General features: G+C 49.7%; 1 protein-coding gene across 1 annotated transcript in view; it reads left to right on the top strand.

Moving 5' to 3' along the window:
• atp8b5b (ATPase phospholipid transporting 8B5b) overlaps window positions 1-18,961 on the top strand; it is a 502,620-nt gene that overhangs the window by 307,750 nt on the left and 175,909 nt on the right. The window contains exons 14-15 of the mRNA XM_072497094.1: window positions 6,405-6,448; window positions 11,197-11,362. Coding sequence (XP_072353195.1) covers window positions 6,405-6,448; window positions 11,197-11,362 — 210 coding nt within the window. The remainder of the gene's footprint in view (window positions 1-6,404; window positions 6,449-11,196; window positions 11,363-18,961) is intronic.

Genomic DNA, 18,961 nt, shown 5'->3' with positions numbered 1-18,961 from the left:
CACGAGCAGCTGGTGCCTCCAGGACATGAATCTTCGAGCTGTGAGTAGATGGCTGAAAGGTTGGGACGGAGCATGAGACAGGGAGGAGAGCAGTGAAGAGATGGAGAAGCTATGTAGATCTAGAGGGGGTTGGGGAGGTTGCAAGTGGTAGAGGAAAATGTGGGATGATGTGGGGATTGTGAAAGGTGGTTTAAGGTGCAGGAGGGTGGAAAGAGTATGGACAGAGGGGAGTTGTTAGGTGAGCACGGACAGTGTTTGTGCAGGAAGGATTCAGATGGAGAGGCCTGTGCAGCCAACGGATGAACAAATAATGAAGAACAAAGAAAAGTACAGCACAGGAACAGGCCCTTCGGCCCTTCAAGCCTGTGCTGATCATGATGCCCTAACTAAAAAAAATCTTCTGCCCTTTCTCGTTACGTATCCCTCTATTCCGCCCTATTCATGTACCCACATTAAATGTTGCTAATGTGCCTGCTTCCACCACATCCTCACGTTCCATGCACCCCCACTCTCTGCGTGAAAAGCTTACCCCTCATATATCCCTTAAACTTTCCCTCTCTCACCTTGAACCTGTGTCCCCTTGCAATTGACACTCCCACCCTTGGAAAAAGCCTCTAAGTATCCACCCAGTCTATGCCTCTCATAATTTTGGAGACCTCTATCAGGTCTCCCCTCAGCCTCCACCTTTCCAGTCTATTGGTGCTACTCCAGTTCAGGTGCAACCTGTACTTCTTGTACAGGTCCACCTTCCCCAGAAGACATCCCAGTGATCCATATATCTAAAGCCCTTTCTCCCACACTCTTCCATCCTATGGCATTAGTACCAATGTGGACAATGTTGTGTCGTGCTGCTTCGGATAACACAGGCTGCTACTTGATGCAGTCTTAACTAAAGGATGCTCCAGACTCTGAAATGAGTTCAACTTGTTCATTGAACTATTAACACAGTTCTCAAATGAGTTCGACTCTCTGCTAATCTAATTGTAGTAACTCAGTCTAACTGTACCAGCTTTCTCTAAGACACGTGCTGGGGTGTTTTGCTGCTGATCAACCCTGTCTAATTCTCTAGATGTCTGTCTGTGGAAAGTGGCAGGGTATGAGTGCCTCATCCCTTTTATAGTGTTTATGTCATGCTCCCTTGTGGTGATGCCACCTCTGAGTGTCCTGACTGCCCATTGGTTGTGTCCTATTCTGAGTGTTCATTGGTTGCATGTTTGCATATCATGACATCTTCCCCTTTTTTTTTAGATGTTTATACATGTGAATGTGTCTGTCTAATGTGACTGATTGAGGAATACAGAACAGAACAAACAAAACAAATGCTCATAAGTCCAGTCTCTGAGGTTTGCGTCTGATCCTCGTCGACCGCCGGAGAGGTGGTGGAGGGGTTGACGGTGTCTTGACAGGCGAATGGGAGGCATAACTGGTGGTGCAGATCTGCACAGGGCTGCATAGTGGTTTGGTTTCCCACAGTTTAAACAGCGTTTGCCTCTTGCAGGGCAGTTTTTTAAAAATGGGCTCTGCCGCAGTTTGCACACGTCATGACGTCGGTGTCATGACGCTCAATGCGTCGTTGTGCATGCGCGGTGAGGTTCTCGGACGTCTGCACCTGCGCAGTGCGGTTTTCGGCTGCTCCGTGTTCCCGATCGCATTGCGCATGCGTCGGGGCCCGGGAAGTGCGCGCGGAATGGCCGCTTTCTTCAATGTGGAGGCGCTGCATCCGGGAGATGGCCTGAACACTCTCCACCTCGTGGGAGGCTTGTTTTTCACTTTCTGCCGTTTTGTATTGTGAATAGCGATTTTTAGAGTGCTCATGCACAGTACACGTTTCAATCGCGACTGGCAGGGTCATGTGCTTGATTTTCAACAATTGCTTTCGTAGAGGATCAGAGTGGACTCCAAAAACAATTTGGTCTCTGATCATGGAGTCAGTGATATCACCGAAATTGCAGGATTGCGCAAGCAGTCTAAGGTTAATTAGATAGGAGTTGAAGGATTCGTCTTTACCTTGCATCCTCTGCTTGAAGATGTAGCGCTCAAAGATTTTGTTGGTGTCCACCTCGCAGTGGCTGTCGAATTTGTCCAGGATGGTTTGGTACTTCGTTTTGTCCTGCCCTTCCAAAAAGTGAAAGGAGTTGAAGATCTCTATCGCATGGTCACCCGAAGTGGTGAGTGGAAGAGCTATCTTCCGAGCATCGGTCGCACCATTGAGGTCAGATGCTTCCACGTATAGTTGAAATTTCTGTTTGAATGATCGCCAGTTGGCACTAAGATTGCCGGTGGTCCTAACCTGATGAGGGGCCTGAATTATGTCCATTGTGCCTGTGTTCAGTAGCTGGTTGTCACAGATCTTGCTGAGTTGAACTAAATAGATTGAACAGTCACTCCTGGTATCATGTTGTGTTATGCTGCTTCAGATAACTCAGGCTGCTACTTGATGCAGTCTTAACTAAAGGATGCTTCAGACTCTGAAATGAGTTCAACATGTTTATTGAACTTTTAACACAGCTCTCAAATGAGTTCGACTCTCTGCTAATCTAACTGTAGTAACTCAGTCTAACTGTACCAGCTTGCTCTAAGCCACGTGCTGGGGTGTGGTGCTGCTGATCAACCCTGTCTAACTCTCTGAATGTTTTTCTGTGGAAAGAGGCAGGGTGTGAGTGCCTCATCCCTTTTATCGTGTTTATGTCATGCCCCCTTGTGGTGATGCCACCTCTGAGTGTCCTGACTGCCTATTGGTTGTGTCCTAATCTGAGTGTTCATTGGTTGCATGTTTGCATATCATGACATCTGTCTGTTTACCCTCCTGTTTCAGGATGCCCTGTAGCCGTTTAGAAACATCCAGGACCTGGCACCAGGGAGGCAACACACCATCTTAGGGTCCCTTTCGCGGCCACAAAAACGCCTGTCTGTACCCCTGACTATAGAAATCTCCTACTGCTATCACTCACTTGGACTCAGCCCGACTCTGCTCTACAGCAGAACCAGTTTTAGTGCCACAGGCCTGGCTGCTGCTGGTATCTTCCACTGAGAGGCTTTCTCCCCAACAGTATCCAAAACGGTATACCTGTTTGAGAGGGGAATAGCCACAGGAGGCTCCGACCTGCCTGCCTCTCCTGGCAGTCACCCATTTGCCTGTCTGAAACTGTGATCTGACCACCTCCCTGAAACAAGTGTCTGACACACTCTCTGCCCCCTATATGCTCCACAATGTGTCCAGCTGCTGCTCCAACCAAACTATGCGGTCTGTGAGGAGATGCAGCTGGTCACACTTCCCACAGACATAATCGTCAGGTAGACTAGAAAGCTCCCTGATCTCCCGCATCTGGAAGGAGGAGCATATCACTATCCTAACTGCCATCTCTGCCCTTGTACACTTAAGAAAGATATGAGGATAAGAAGGGGAACATAAGCATGTGATACTTAGAATGCTAACACATTGGAACAGATTAGCTTATGAAGGGGGTGGGGTTGGGGGGGGGGGGGTGGGGGGACCAGGCCTTAATGAGTAAGAATCACAATGAAACCAAATCCCATCTGGTTAAAGTGAAAGCATAGAATACTTACAAAACTGCATAGAACAACTATAGTGCACCCGTACAACCATACTAGGGGCTGGTTTAGCACAGTAGGCTAAACAGCTGGCTTGTAGAACAAGGCAGCAGCGCGGGTTCACGTCCCGTACCGGCCTCCCCGAACAGGCGCCGGAATGTGGTGACTAGGGGCTTTTCACAGTAACATCATGGAAGCCTACTTGTGACAATAAGTGATTATTATTATTATGTGAAATTAGAATTCTTAAATATTACATAGCCTGACACTGCGAGTATATCCTCCTTTGACCTCTGCAGCAGGGGGGAGGCAGTCTGCTGACTACAATGCCCTGTTGCCCTTGATTACTTTGGCACGTGGCCTTGAGGCCTGGAGGTGTCCAGCTTAGGGTCCCCTGCTCTGGTGCAGTTGGTCGCTCTGCACTCAGAGGCTGATGCTGATGGGATTACAGACTGAGGGTATTCCAAAGAACAATACACCTTCTGAGAGGCCTGAATGGAGGTCCCAGCAGTTTCTGCCATCAGTTTTTCTTCCCTTTGTGTGCCGGAGGGCTCATAGAACATAGAACATAGAACAATACAGCGCAGTACAGGCCCTTCGGCCCACGATGTTGCACCGAAACAAAAGCCATCTAACCTACACTATGCCATTATCATCCATATGTTTATCCAATAAACTTTTAAATGCCCTCAATGTTGGTGAGTTCACTACTGTAGCAGGTAGGGCATTCCACGGCCTCACTACTCTTTGCGTAAAGAACCTACCTCTGACCTCTGTCCTATATCTATTACCCCTCAGTTTAAAGTTATGTCCCCTCGTGCCAGCCATATCCATCCGCGGGAGAAGGCTCTCACTGTCCACCCTATCCAACCCCCTGATCATTTTGTATGCCTCTATTAAGTCTCTTAACCTTCTTCTCTCCAACGAAAACAACCTCAAGTCCGTCAGCCTTTCCTCATAAGATTTTTCCTCCATACCAGGCAACATCCTGGTAAATCTCCTCTGCACCCGCTCCAAAGCCTCCACGTCCTTCCTATAATGCGGTGACCAGAACTGTACGCAATACTCCAAATGCGGCCGGACCAGAGTTCTGTACAGCTGCAACATGACCTCCCGACTCCGGAACTCAATCCCTCTACCAATAAAGGCCAACACTCCATAGGCCTTCTTCACAACCCTATCAACCTGGGTGGCAACTTTCAGGGATCTATGTACTTGGACACCTAGATCCCTCTGCTCATCCATACTTTCAAGAACTTTACCATTAGCCAAATATTCCGCATTCCTGTTATTCCTTCCAAAGTGAATCACCTCACACTTCTCTACATTAAACTCCATTTGCCACCTCTCAGCCCAGCTCTGCAGCTTATCTATATCCCTCTGTAACCTGCTACATCCTTCCACACTATCGACAACACCACCGACTTTAGTATCGTCTGCAAATTTACTCACCCACCCTTCTGCGCCTTCCTCTAGGTCATTGATAAAAATGACAAACAGCAACGGCCCCAGAACAGATCCTTGTGGTACTCCACTTGTGACTGTACTCCATTCTGAACATTTCCCATCAATCACCACCCTCTGCCTTCTTTCAGCTAGCCAATTTCTGATCCACATCTCTAAATCACCCTCAATCCCCAGCCTCCGTATTTTTTGCAATAGCCTACCGTGGGGAACCTTATCAAACGCTTTGCTGAAATCCATATACACCACATCATCCTGACTCCTTTAGGAGAAAGGACACCTGGATGAATGTCAAGGTGCCCTGTCATCATCCTGCATTTCCATGGTTACTGTGATAGAGTGCAGGTTTGAACGGGTCTCCCTCAGAAATTCTGATGGACAAGGACCTTCATGGCATTCGCCAAACTCCTTTGGAGACCTCCATACGCACACATGTCACAACCACTTCTTCAGCAAGCAAGCAGACAGATTCCTCACAAGCCACTCTGTTGAGTATGTCCAACATCTCTGCTCGATGCTTCCATGTCTCCTGCTGCACCCCAAGCATCCTGTGAAGGACCGGTCCCAGAGACGCGTCATCTGACTTGGGTCTTTTCAGGGGCCTCTACCTCAGTAGTCCTCTGAGTGCCAGTGAGCTTGGCTCTATTGCATTCAGCAGTACCTCCAAGTAAGTGTCACTAAATCTGGGTGCCAGTGCACCTTGCTGTCTCCAGACCATTTGCTGGACCGCTGGTCAGATTCAGCAAGAGCAGCAGCTGTCCAGGTGCCTTTTAAATATTGTGCCTAGGTTTGACAGCGGGCATGCAACACTCTGCCTGCTCCACCATGTAAAACATTGATAAACTCCTTGTTGCATAATTGATAAGTCTGGCATCGCGTGATTTGGAGCTGGGCTCCATGGAGGAAAATACACCCGCTTCCTGTCCCCATCACAGGACGTAGGCCCGGAACAGAAAACACCGGCCTGAAATTCTATGATGGATGCATCACCTTAAGAATTGATATGTAAGAAACACAAATAAGGAAGAAAATAGCAGTAAGTTGTTATTAAATCCAGTTTGTTGGTAAGCCAAATGAGGAGATTATTTGCTGCCAGCCTGTCAGTGTTATCAGGTTGTACAGCACGTATGTGATGCATCTCGGTGCTGTTTTGTCATTGTCAATGCGAAACATTACCAATGCTAACCTCCATTGTCTTTAAATCAAGACTGTCTAGTTTGTCCATATGATTCAAAGTGAAAAGTTTATATTGTGAGGTGGAAATGTACGTTCAATAATTCATATTGAATAGAAATGTTGAAAATCCTTTACATTGAAAGCAATATTACATTTAGAATATTTTTATCTTTACCGATCCTTAAACATTTCTTGCTTTTTTGTGTTCACAGGTCATGCATGCGATTTTTCTGGACAAAGGGCAGATATTACAGCAGTAAGAATTTTTCATCTTTCTCCTAGATTTATTGGCCAGGATTCTCCGATCCCGTGCCGGGTTGGAGAATCAGCGGGCGGGACGGGGGGACGGGGGGGGGCTCGAGAGCCACGCTATGCCGCTCCGGCGCTGAGCCGCCGATTCTCTGGTGACTGGAGAATCGGCGGCAGTCGCGGCCGCTCCAGGCGGGGGCCGTTGAAAGCGACCCCCCCCCCCCAGCGATTCTCCACGCTCGACGAGCCCCACGCTCGACGGGCCGAGTGCCCGCCGAGTCCTGCCGGCATGGTTACGTACGGTCCCATCCGGCGGGACCTCAGAGTTCTGGCTGCGGGGGCCGTCTTGGTGGGGGGCGGGGGATCCGTCTCCGGGATGGGCCTCCACTGTGGCCAGGCCCGTGATCGGGGCCTACCAATCGGCAGGCAGGCTAATTCCGGGGCGGGGGCCTATGTTCCTCCACGCCGGGCTCCTGTAGGGCTCCGCCATATTTCCCAGGGGCCGGCGCGGCAACGGCAACCCATGCCCATGCGCGGACCCGCGCAGGCAATGGCGCGTTCCCACGCCGGCCGTGTCGCGCTGGCCTTCGAGCGCACAGCACTCTGGCGCCGTACTAACCCCCAAAGAAGGGGTGAATGCCTGGGCCTGGAGGCCTGTTGACACTGGTGTTTCTCACGCTGGTTTTGACACCGGCGTCAAAACTTGGCCGGGATTTCGGAGAATCCCGGCCATTATGTTCCACGTAACATTGAGTAAAAGAAGATATGTAACCATTTAACTTATCCTTATAATTCATCCTGTACAAACATTTCAGAGAAGAGGCTGAGCAATTAGACTTTTACAGGATATGGCCAAAGAAACATCACACCGTGATATTGATTCAGTTGCAGTGAAAACAGCAAAATCTTCAAGTCACTGGTTTGATACTTAGTTACATAGGATCGTATTTGGAGTTTTATTTTCAGCATTTCTAGATTTTATTTCATCCCACTTATTGAACTACACAACTGAACCTCCCCATTAAGACCAAAATAGAGTTTCACGTTCTATTTTTCCATCCACCAGGGTCACATTTGTGCGGTAGAAACATAGAAAATAGGAGCAGGAGTAGACTACTCGGCCTTTCGAGCCTGCTCCGCCACTCACAATAATCTTGGCTAATCATCCAATTCAGTGACCCCCACATTCTTGGATCCGTTTAACCGCAAGAGCTATGTCTAACTCCTTCTTGAAAACATACAGGGCTGGATTCTCTGCGACCCACCGCTGGTAGTATAGTTCCAGATGCAGCATAGGATCCAGTAACAGGCAGAAAACTGGTCCCCACTGTTGGCAGCATCGAGGTTCACGCCCTATGCCAGCAGGAGGAAGCAAATGGATCAGTTTGACCCTTTTGCATCCTATTAATGGGCCAGAACCGATTTGCCACGGCTGCGTGAATCTCTGTGTCGGATTCCATGTGGGTGGGAATCGGTACAGGTATTTACAAGCATGGCCCTGATGTGATGGACCTCGCAATGGGCCAAAGAGGTGGGGTCTCTGTAATTGGGGGTCTCTGGTGGGAGTCGTGGGGGGGGGGGGGTCTGGTCACCCTTGTATTGTAGGGGGGAGAAACCCAGAAAATCCCATGGTGGGGGGGAGGGGGGGGAATTGTGTTGCTGTGGGTAGGGGCCCAGCTGCCGAACCTTGCTATCGAGCTGCCCACGGAAAGTGGTGGCCCCAAAACGGGATTTGCGAGGGATTCTCCATTTGCTGACGCCGAAACTCGATTGGGCGGAGAATAGCCTCCCATGCCTAAATCGCGGTAGGCGCAGGTTTGACACCAAATCGAGATTCTCCTGCACCCTGAAAATGGCGTAAATGCGTTGCTCGCCACGTGACGTTTAGGTACAGTGGGCATATCATTAGCGAGACTGACACCCTATTCTCCGGGGCCTCCAAGATTCACCGCCTCCAATGGGCAAAGTTCCAAACGGCATGGTTCACTTGTGGTTTTAAAAATTGTGGACCTGACGTCCTGGCTGCTGAGCGATAGAGAAGAGGTAGGACACTGAGTGGAGTTACTGTGGGCTGCTGGCTCGGACACTGGCCATGCTAGCTGCGGTGGGGGGTCCCTGCCAGGGCCAGGGAAAGGGGTGAACAGGCCAAGTAGCCGAGGTACCCCCCCACAGGACTGGGGCGGTTCCCAGGCACCGACCACCATTCCGGTGGCCATCTTGCCAAGCACCTACTGACCACCCAGCCCGGACCCTGGTCTACACAGTGACACCGGCCGTATGGGTCCGCACACCCCCGCAACCCACTCCCGCCAAAGAGCCCTGCTCCCTCGCCCCAAACACCCCGCCCAACCGGCTGCCACCCACCACCAGACCACTCTGAGCCACACCCACGGCAGCCCCCAGTGAGGGCAGTGCCAGCCAATGGTTCTCCTGGCAACAGGGACAGGCGCTAGGACCTGGGGCCCCATATGGTAGAGGGTGTTGGAGACAGCTGTGACAGAAAGTCAGTGTTATCGTCCGACCTGAGCTCTGGGGTGTCCTGAGTCTTGGATGGAGGGCTGGTGTTCGGGCTGCTTTCCCCGTCTTTGCTCGGCCCCATCTCTGTCAGATCCCGTAAGGCACAAGACGACATGTTTGATTAGACAACGGGCTGGGGGGGAATGGCGGGGGCGGGGTGGGGGGGTGGAGGTACATTGGGTTGGTGGCGGACAGGATTCTCCATTGGTAGCTCTTGGGATCCAGCAGCCTTCCAACTGCTGCCTCGCCTGAGGGCTCTCGCCTCCAGCTGATGTATATCGTCAACGGTGTGGTGCTCACCAGATTGCGCCCCTGAAGCATGTCCACTAACTTGTCCCACCGACGTATGTGTATTTGCGCTGGTGGACTTCCAGTGGCGGCCATGGTGTGAGTAGTTGCACATTTGACAGCTCCCGCTTGTGGCGGTGGTTTTGGGCCTTTTCCCCGATTAACAGGCGGATGTTTTGATGAAAAAAGGTGCAGGAGTGGTGGAGAGTTTATTCCACTGGTGGATGAATTTGTGGACCATAAGTGGTTTTAGGTGAAAGGAGTTGCCAGAGCAAGAAATTTTTCCTGCGACACAGGGAAAGATGGCAGACGGCAAGGGGTCAGCCCTACCATCTCAATGGTCTATGGAGCAGCTGGTGAACTTCTTGAATGAGAAGTTCACCCAGCAGAGAAAGGAGTCTCTGGAGGACCTGGCGAAGATAGTGGACCCACTTTCGGCGGGGATCGACCCCGTGGAGCTGAGGCTGGAGACTCAAAGCCAGGCGATCCTGAAGGTGGAGGAGACGGCGGGGGAGCATGAGGAGCAGCTTGCTTTGTTGGCGGCCAAGATGGGGTACTGCGTGATACCCAGAAGCGGCTTCAGGAGAAGGTGGAAGATCTTGAGAACCGCTCCCTGAGACAGAACCTGAGGATTGTGAGGTTGACAGAGGGCATTGAGGGAGCGGAAGCTGGCTCTTATGTAGCCAAAATGTTGGAGAATTTGTTGGGAGTGGGGGACTTCGAACGGCCTCTGGAGGTGTACCGGGTGCACAGGACGCTGAAGAGGAAGCCGCAGGCTAACGAGCCACTGAGGGCGATGATGGTGCAGTTGCACTGGTTCCTTGATATGGAACAGCTCTAGAGGTGTGCCAGGCAGACGAAGCGATGCACCTCGGATGGCAGCGAACTTCAAGTATAAAAGCCCCACAAGTACTTAATTCTGTAAAAAGCAAAGTGACTTGTATTTATAACCGCATATCAATGAGAGCTAAGGCTGAATTCTCCAATCACTGACACTAATATCGCGTTCGGCGATCAGCCGGAGAATCCACGTTTACGCCGGAGTGTCGGTGTCGCCATTTTTGCGATGCTCTGCCCCTTCAAAAACGGCGTACTCGTGTGTGCTCACACCGTTCGTGTGGCGGCCACGGACCCAGCCATTCTTCAGCTGTTTGACGGGACAGGCGCTACTGTAGCTGCCCGCCATCATAGTTATAACGAGGTATTTTCTAGCCTCCCATCTATGGTGATGTGCATCACTGTAAATACATGTAAGCTAGACAGACACTAGAGGGAGCACCAGAAACATCACACACACACACTCAACTAATAGATAAGTTAGATGGGAGGCAACCAATGGACATTCACGATACACAAGGAGGTGACACGACCACAGGGGGGCATTACACCAACCCATACATAAAGGACACCACACACATGATCAGCCCTTTTGGCCAGTGGAGACAGTCAGTGAGGAGAGGCACAGGGTTGATTCACAATTACACCCACCACGTGGAAGACAGCAGCTGGTTAGTCAGTTAGGCAGCTACAATAGGATTAGCAGTAGTGTCGAACTCAAGTTATAAAAGTGTACATAGTGTAAATAAATGAGTTGAAGTTATTTACAAGTCTCGACCTTCCTTGACAAATGCAACACAAGGAAGCCGCTTATGTTACAAAGGAAACATAACAAAACACCACCCACGTGTTTCTTGGCGGGTGCCGTTTGCTGGCGGCAGGATTCTCTGCTCCTGCAGCTGTCAAAGGGAATTCCCATTGAAGCCACTCCACACCAAGAGGAAACCCATGGGCAGGGGTGCGGCGCCAGCTGGACCAGAGAAAACCGTCGCCAGCGAACGTTTGGACAATTCCGGCCTTAGTCTCAAAATGGGAGTATTCCGTCCATAGTGCTTCCAATTAGTGCAAATTATTTTGGAAATGATCAATTATTTTTGTGTTTCATATCTGCAGAAAACAGAGAAAGTGGATTTTGCATTTAACTCTATGGCCGACCCAAAATTTGTGTTCTACGACCACAGTCTCATGGAAGCTGTTAAAATTTGTGACCCTAAAGTCCATGAATTTTTTCGTCTCCTTTCCCTTTGCCACACAGTGATGTCTGAAGAAAAGCAGAAAGGTAAGAAATGTTATCAATCTTGAGGAAGAGGAGGTTTACTAATAAGGATGTGAAAAGAAGTTGAATTTAACTTTTTTCCTAGAAGATTAAAGACTGGATTTCCATTTGGGACACAGCTGAATTGCACCAGCTTTATGATCCCCTTGTGGTCATAAAGCGGGATGCAATTCAGTGCTCCACTCCATGCAAATTTAGGTGGTTGAGTTTGATTCAGTCGTCTCACCCTTGGAATAGGAACAAGGGCGTCATTCTCCGACCCCCCCGCCGGGTTGGAGAATCGCCGGGGGCTGCTGTGAATCCCGCCCCTGCCGGTTGCCGAAGTCTCCGGTACCGGATATTCGGCGGGGGCGGGAATCGGGCTGCGCCGGATGGGGGGCCCCCCGCTCGATTCTCCGGCCCGGATGGGCCGAAGTCCCTCCGATAAATTGCCTGTCCCGCCGGCGTGGATTAAACCACCTTTTGAACGGCGGGACAAGGCGGAGTGGGCAGGCTCCGGGGTCCTGGGGGGGCGAGGGGCGATCTGGCCCCGGGGGGTGCCTCCACAGTGGCCTGGCCCGCGATCGGGGCCCACCGATCCGCGGGCGGGCCTGTGCCGTGGGGGCACTCTTTCCCTTCCACCTCCGCCACGGTCTCCAACATGACGGAGGCGGAAGAGACTCCCTCCACTGCGCATGCGTGGGAAACTGTCAGCGGCCGCTGACGCTCCCGCGCATGCGCCGCCCGGGGATGTCATTTCCACGCCAGCTGGCGGGGCAACAAAGGCCATTTCCATCAGCTGGCGGGGCGGAACTTCCTCCGGCGTCGGCCTAGCCCCTCAATGTTGGGGCTCGGCCCCCAAAGATGCAGAGCATTCCGCACCTTTGGGGCGGCGCGGTGCCCGTCTGATTGGTGCCGTTTTGGTCGCCAGTCGGCGGACATCGCGCCGTTTCGGGAGAATTTCGCCCCAGGAGAGAGTTTCGGCAGCTTTCTTCATGACTGAGCATCCCTCTTCAGAATTTGCCATTTTGGAGGGGGCGGAGCATCGCAAAAGCGGCGCCTCCCCCGATTTTGCCACAAACGGGGATTTTCCAGCCGATCGCCGAACGAGATTTCGGCGTCGGAGGCCGGAGAATCCTGCCCACGATGTTTCCTCCAATTTGTGTATTTTGCTAATTTTCCTCTGCGTCCTTCACAAAGTTTTGATGAACTTTCTAAAGTCATGCTAGAACTGAATTAAATACCTAGCTGAGGCCTAACCAGTGATTTAAAGGCCTTGGGCTGGATTTTCCGTAACCCAACGCCGAAATCGTGTTCAGCTGAAATCGGGGCAGGCGCCGGGTTGACTCCGGTCCGCCATGCTCCGCCCCCTCCAAACTGGCATCATCGTGACGCGCTCCACGCGGCATTTCATCGGCATTGGCGCGTCATCAACCGCCCCACCCGCAATGCTCCACCCCCGATGGACCCCCGCACAGACAGTGAACCAAGCTGGAAATCGAACTTGGCACCCGGCGCTGTGAAGCAACAGTGCTAACCACTGTGCTACCGTGCCAATATCTTTCAAGGATTTCTTTTTATAAAGTTATCAGTCTCTTGGTGATTATAATATGGTATATACTGCTGATATTGTTGATTTATTGTAGAGAGAATAAATATTTGATGTGGTGAAGAGGGTACTGATGAAGTGGTCTGCCTTGTCCTGGATAGTATTGAGTTTCGATTATTGTTGGAGCTGCATTCATCCCGGCGAGTGAGATGCTCCATTACCTGACTTGTCCCTTATAGGTATTGGACAGGCTGTGTGGAGTCAGGAAATGAGTTGCTCACTGCAGAATTCCCTGCCTCTGACATGATGTGACCTTGCAGCTACACATGGCTGGTATTACAATTATGAGATCTTTAAGATTATTATATTTTGGACTGTGTATTTAAGTTTAGGCTAATTTAACTTGTGTGGTTTAATTGTTAGAGATCAAAAGAAAGCTTGGATTGTTTTACTGAGAAGACTGTGCAAGATATTTATACTTAGTGTGACAAACAGAGGATTTTAGGAATATTGGATTCTAAATATTGGGTAAATAAAGGGTTTGAATGTGTTTGAATGCAGTGGCCATTTAAAAAAAAAAAAAATTCTGTTTTGTAGGGCATTTGTGCTTTTAGGGCCCAGAAGGTGAAATTGACCAAGAGGAATGTGTTTTTCAGTCTGGGCTAATGCACTGTGGTTTGACTGAGGACAGTCTCTGGGGAGTTACAATTGATTTTAGCCAAAAGGCTGAGAAGCGATAGTTGTTGAGAAGTTAAAGGGCTTTCAGTCCCTGGAAAGTTAATTTGTTTTTCAACAAGGGGAGATGATGTCAGTGCTGGGTGGAGCTAAGGGGAGCTAGGGACTTTTTACAAAAGCTTTTGGAGAGAAGAGTTAAAGTCTGAACTGGTAACCCTTGTTTTGGTTTTGGACCACAAGTAAAGGCAGTAAAAGGTAACTTTCAATTTAAATAGTTTATGTAACCATGCATAATTACAAGCACTCACATTATTTCCTACACAAACTCTGTATTTTAACTCACATAGCTTCTAAAAGAGAAATAATATTTTAAAGCAGAGGAATCTTGCCTGAAGTCAAGAAAGAGGCTGAAACAACCCAGTTGAAGCAGCTGCACAGGAGCACAGTGGTTAGCACTGTTGCTTCACATCGCCAGGGTCTCGGATTCAATTCCCGGCTTGGGTCATTGTCTGTGCGGAGTCTGCACTTCTCCCTGCGTCTGCGTGGGTTTCCTCCGGGTACTCCAGTTTCCTCCCACGAGCCCCAAAAGACGAGTTGTTAGGTAATTTGGACATTCTGAATTCTCCCTCTATGTACCCGAACAGGTGCCGGAATGTGGTGACTAAGGGATTTTCACAGTAACTTCATTGCAGTGTTAATGTAAGCCTACTTGTAACAATAAAGATTATTAATATTATCATATTATTTGAAGACATTCAGGCAAAGTCTGCAGATTATAACCAGGGCCTAAATCTGCAAATGAGTATTATTCTGTGCCCTGCAGATTTTAAGATGGATTGAGAGTTGTGTTTCTTTCTTGTTGTTTAATGGGGAATTTAGTAGTGTTAAGGGGTAATTATAAGCTGTTCTTTTCAGGTGTGAAGTTAAAGAGTATAATATTGTATAATAAAGAACTGGGGCGGGATTCTCCGAACCCCCGCCGGGTCGGAGAATCGCCGGGGGGGCGGCATGAATCCCGTCTCGCTGGCCGCCGAATTCTCCGGCACCGAAAATTCGGCGGGGGCGGGAATCACGCCGCGCCAGTCGGCGGGCCCCCCATGCGATTCTCCGGCCTGCGATGGGCCAGAGTCCTGCTGCTGTCATGCCAGTCAAAGAACAAAGAAATGTACAGCACAGGAACAGGCCCTTCGGCCCTTCAAGCCCGTGCCGACCATGCTGCCCGACTAATATAGTCTTCTACAATTCCTGGGTCCGTATCCCTCTATTCCCATCCTATTCATGTATTTGTCAAGATGCCCCTTAAATGTCACTATCGTCCCTGCTTCCACCACCTCCTCCGGTAGCGAGTTCCAGGCACCCACTACCCTCTGTGTAAAAAACTTGCCTCGTACTGTTGCTCTTTCTAGCTTTAGTCTATTTGCTCTGTTTAGGTCACCTTTGCTCATGAGTCGCCAGGTATCTTTATGATACCGCCACGTGGTTCAAGTTCAGGTTATTATTAATAACACAGCACACCACTTAGTAAGGATTAAAACAACAGTCATTTATTATATACAACAAGCAATATTAATACCCTAATACTACTTTCTATATAATAAACCTATCACTACTGGCCAATACTTAACTTAGGAAGAGCCCACCAGGTCAGGGAAACGAATGGCTCGTCCAATCAAATCTGGCCCGCGGGATTCAAAAGGCTGCTACAGGTCGGTGGCTAGGTGTCTCTACCGGATAGCGATCGTTGGATTCAAACTTACGGTGGCCGGTGGCTGGTCTTGCAAAGGTCTTGAGCAGGCGAAGATGAGAGAGAGAGACATCTGAACTTGGACCTTTACTTTTATAGGGCCCAGGGGCTTCCCGCCTCCCGGGGCGGCCCTTGACCCTGAGTCCCAAGTGATTGGATTCTGTCCCCAGTCTCTGGCGTCGATGTGTCCAATGGTGAGGCGATTTCTCGATCGGGGGGTGGTCGCTCGCCTGTCTTTGTTTCGGCCACTGCAGGCGCCGATAGGTCTGGCCCGATATTCAATTGCTAATATGTTGCAATTGTTCCCGGGGATAGCCGATTTAGCTGTGGATGTCTGAGTAGATTAGGTGTAAACAGTCCTGAATGCAACTGCGGATACCTGGGTTGATGGGCTGTTGATAGCCCCGAGTATCGATCTGGGCTACGTTCCCAGAGCTGAATATGCAAACCTGTCTGCAGCTGCCTGCTTGTGTCTTCCTGGCTGCTTTTCCCAGCAGTCTTTCGGGTTAGCCATTTTAAACTGGGTTTTGGCCAGATTAATCGGAACGCAGCCATTTTACATGGCTACAGTACATCTACTCTAAACCTTGCCCCTCTCACCTTAAACCTATGCCCCCTAGTAATTGACCCCTCTACCCTGGGGAAAAGCCTCTGACTATCCACTCTATCTATGCGCCCCATAATTTTGTAGACCTCTATCAGGTCGCCCCTCAACCTCCGTCGTTCCAGTGAGAACAAACTGAGGTTATTCAACCGCTCCTCATAGCTAATGCCCTCCATACCAGGCAACATTCTGGTAAATCTCTTCTGCACCCTCTCTAAAGCCTCCACATCCTTCTGGTAGTGTGGCGACCAGAATTGAACACTATACTCCAAGTGTGGCCTAACTAAGGTTCTATAGAGCTGCAATATGACTTGCCAATTCTTATACTCAATGCCTCGGCCAATGAAGGCAAGCGTGCCGTATGCCTTCTTGACTACCTTCTCCACCTGTGTTGCCCCTTTCAGTGACCTGTGGACCTGTACACCTAGATCTCGCCGACTTTCAATACTCTTCAGGGTTCTACCATTCACTGTATATTTCCTACCTGCATTAGACCTTCCAAAATGCATTACCTCACATTTGTCCGGATTAAACTCCATCTGCCATCTCTCCGCCCAAGTCTCCAAACAATCGAAATCCTGCTGTATCCTCTGACAGTCCTCATCGCTATCTGCAATTCCACCAACCTTTGTGTTGTCTGTGAACTTACTAATCAGACCAGTTACATTTTCCTCCAAATCATTTATATATTCTACAAACAGCAAAGGTCCCAGCACTGATCCCTGCGGAACACCACTGGTCACAGCCCTCCAATTAGAAAAGCATCCTTCCATTGCTACTCTCTGCCTTCTATGACCTAGCCAGTTCTGTATCCACCTTGCCAGCTCACCCCTGATCCCGTGTGACTTCACCTTTTGTACTAGTCTACCATGAGGGACATTGTCAAAGGCCTTACTGAAGTCCATATAGACAACATCCACTGCCTTACCTGCATCAATCATCTTTGTGACCTCCTCGAAAAACTCTATCAAGTTAGTGAGACACGACCTCCCCTTCACACAACCATGCTGCCTCTCACTAATACGTCCATTTGCTTCCAAATGGGAGTAGATCCTGTCTCGAAGAATTCTCTCCAGTAATTTCCCTACCACTGAAGTAAGGCTCACCGGCCTGTAGTCCCCTGGATAATCCTTGCTACCCTTCTTAAACAGAGGAACAACATTGGCTATTCTCCAGTCCTCCGGGACATCCCCTGAAGACAGTGAGGATCCAAAGATTTCTGTCAAGGCCTCAGCAATTTCCTCTCCAGCCTCCTCCAGTGTTCTGGGGTAGATCCCATCAGGCCCTGGGGACTTATCTACCTTAATATTTTTTAAGACGCCCAACACCTCGTCTTTTTGGATCTCAATGTGACCCAGGCTATCTACACACCCTTCTCCAGACTCAACATCTACCAATTCCTTCTCTTTGGTGAATACTGGTGCAAAGTATTCATTTAGTACCTCGCCCATTTCCTCTGGCTCCACACATAGATTCCCTTGCCTATCCTTCAGTGGGCCAACCCTTTCCCTGGCTACCCTCTTGCTTTTTATGTACGTGTAAAAAGCCTTGGGATTTTCCTTAACCCTATTTGCCAATGACTTTTCGTGACCCCTTCTAGCCCTCCTGACTCCTTGCTTAAGTTCCTTCCTACTTTCCTTATATTCCACACAGGCTTTGTCTGTTCCCAGCCTTTTAGCCCTGACAAATGCCTCCTTTTTCTTTTTGACGAGGCCTACAATATCTCTCATATCCAAAGTTCCTGGAAATTGCCGTTTTTATCCTTCTTCCTCACAGGAACATGCCGGTCCTGAATTCCTTTCAACTGACACTTGAAAGCCTCCCACATGTCAGATGTTGATTTGCCCTCAAACATCCGCCCCCAATCTAGGTTCTTCAGTTCCCGCCTAATATTGTTAGAATTAGCCTTCCCCCAATTAAGCACATTCACCCTAGGACCACTCTTATCCTTGTCCACCAGCACTTTAAAACTTACTGAATTGTGGTCACTGTTCCCGAAATGCTCCCCTACTGAAACTTCTACCACCTGGCCGGGCTAATTCCCCAATACCAGGTCCAGTACCGCCCCTTCCCTAGTTGGACTGTCTACATATTGTTTTAAGAACCCCTCCTGGAAGCTCCTTACAAACTCAGCCCCATCTAAGCCCCTGGCACTAAGTGAGTCCCAGTCAATATTGGGGAAGTTGAAGTCTCCCACCACCACAACCCTGTTGTTTTTACTCTTTTCCAAAATCTGTCTACCTATCTGCTCCTCTATCTCCCGCTGGCTGTTGGGAGGCCTGTAGTAAACCCCCAACATTGTGACTGCACCCTTCTTATTCCTGATCTCTACCCATATAGCCTCACTGCCCTCTGAGGTGTCCTCCCGTAGTACAGCTGTGATATCCTCCCTAACCAGTAGCGCAACTCCGTCACCCCTTTTACATCCCCCTCTATCCCGCCTGAAACATCTAAATCCTGGAACATTTAGCTGCCAATCCTGCCCTTCCCTCAACCAGGTCTCTGTAATGGCAACAACATCATAGTTCCAAGTACTAATCCAAGCTCTAAGTTCATCTGCCTTACCCGTAATACTTCTTGCATTAAAACATATGCACTTCAGGCCACCAGACCCGCTGTGTTCAGCAACTTCTCCCTGTCTGCTCTGCCTCAGAGCCACACTGTCCCTATTCCCTAGTTCTCCCTCAATGCTCTCACCTTCTGACCTAATGCTCCCGTGCCCACCCCCCTGCCATACTAGTTTAAACCCTCCCGTGTGACACTAGCAAACCTCGCGGTCAGGATATTTATGCCTCTCCAGTTTAGATGCAACCCGTCCTTCTGATATAGGTCACACCTGCCCAGGAAGAGCTCCCAGTGGTCCAGATAACGGAAACCCTCCCTCCTACACCAGCTGTTAACCACGTGTTTAGCTGCTCTATCTTCCTATTTCTAGCCTCACTGGCACGTGGCACAGGAAGTAATCCCGAGATTACAACCCTAGAGGTCCTGTCTTTTCATTTTCTGCCTAGCTCCCTGAACTCCTGCTGCAGGACCTCATGCCCCTTCCTG

This window comes from Scyliorhinus torazame, chromosome 3 (genome assembly GCF_047496885.1).
Source record: "Scyliorhinus torazame isolate Kashiwa2021f chromosome 3, sScyTor2.1, whole genome shotgun sequence".
Lineage (NCBI taxonomy): Eukaryota > Metazoa > Chordata > Chondrichthyes > Carcharhiniformes > Scyliorhinidae > Scyliorhinus > Scyliorhinus torazame.
Note: the sequence above shows the minus strand (reverse complement) of the source record. Positions and strands in the feature narration are given on the sequence as shown.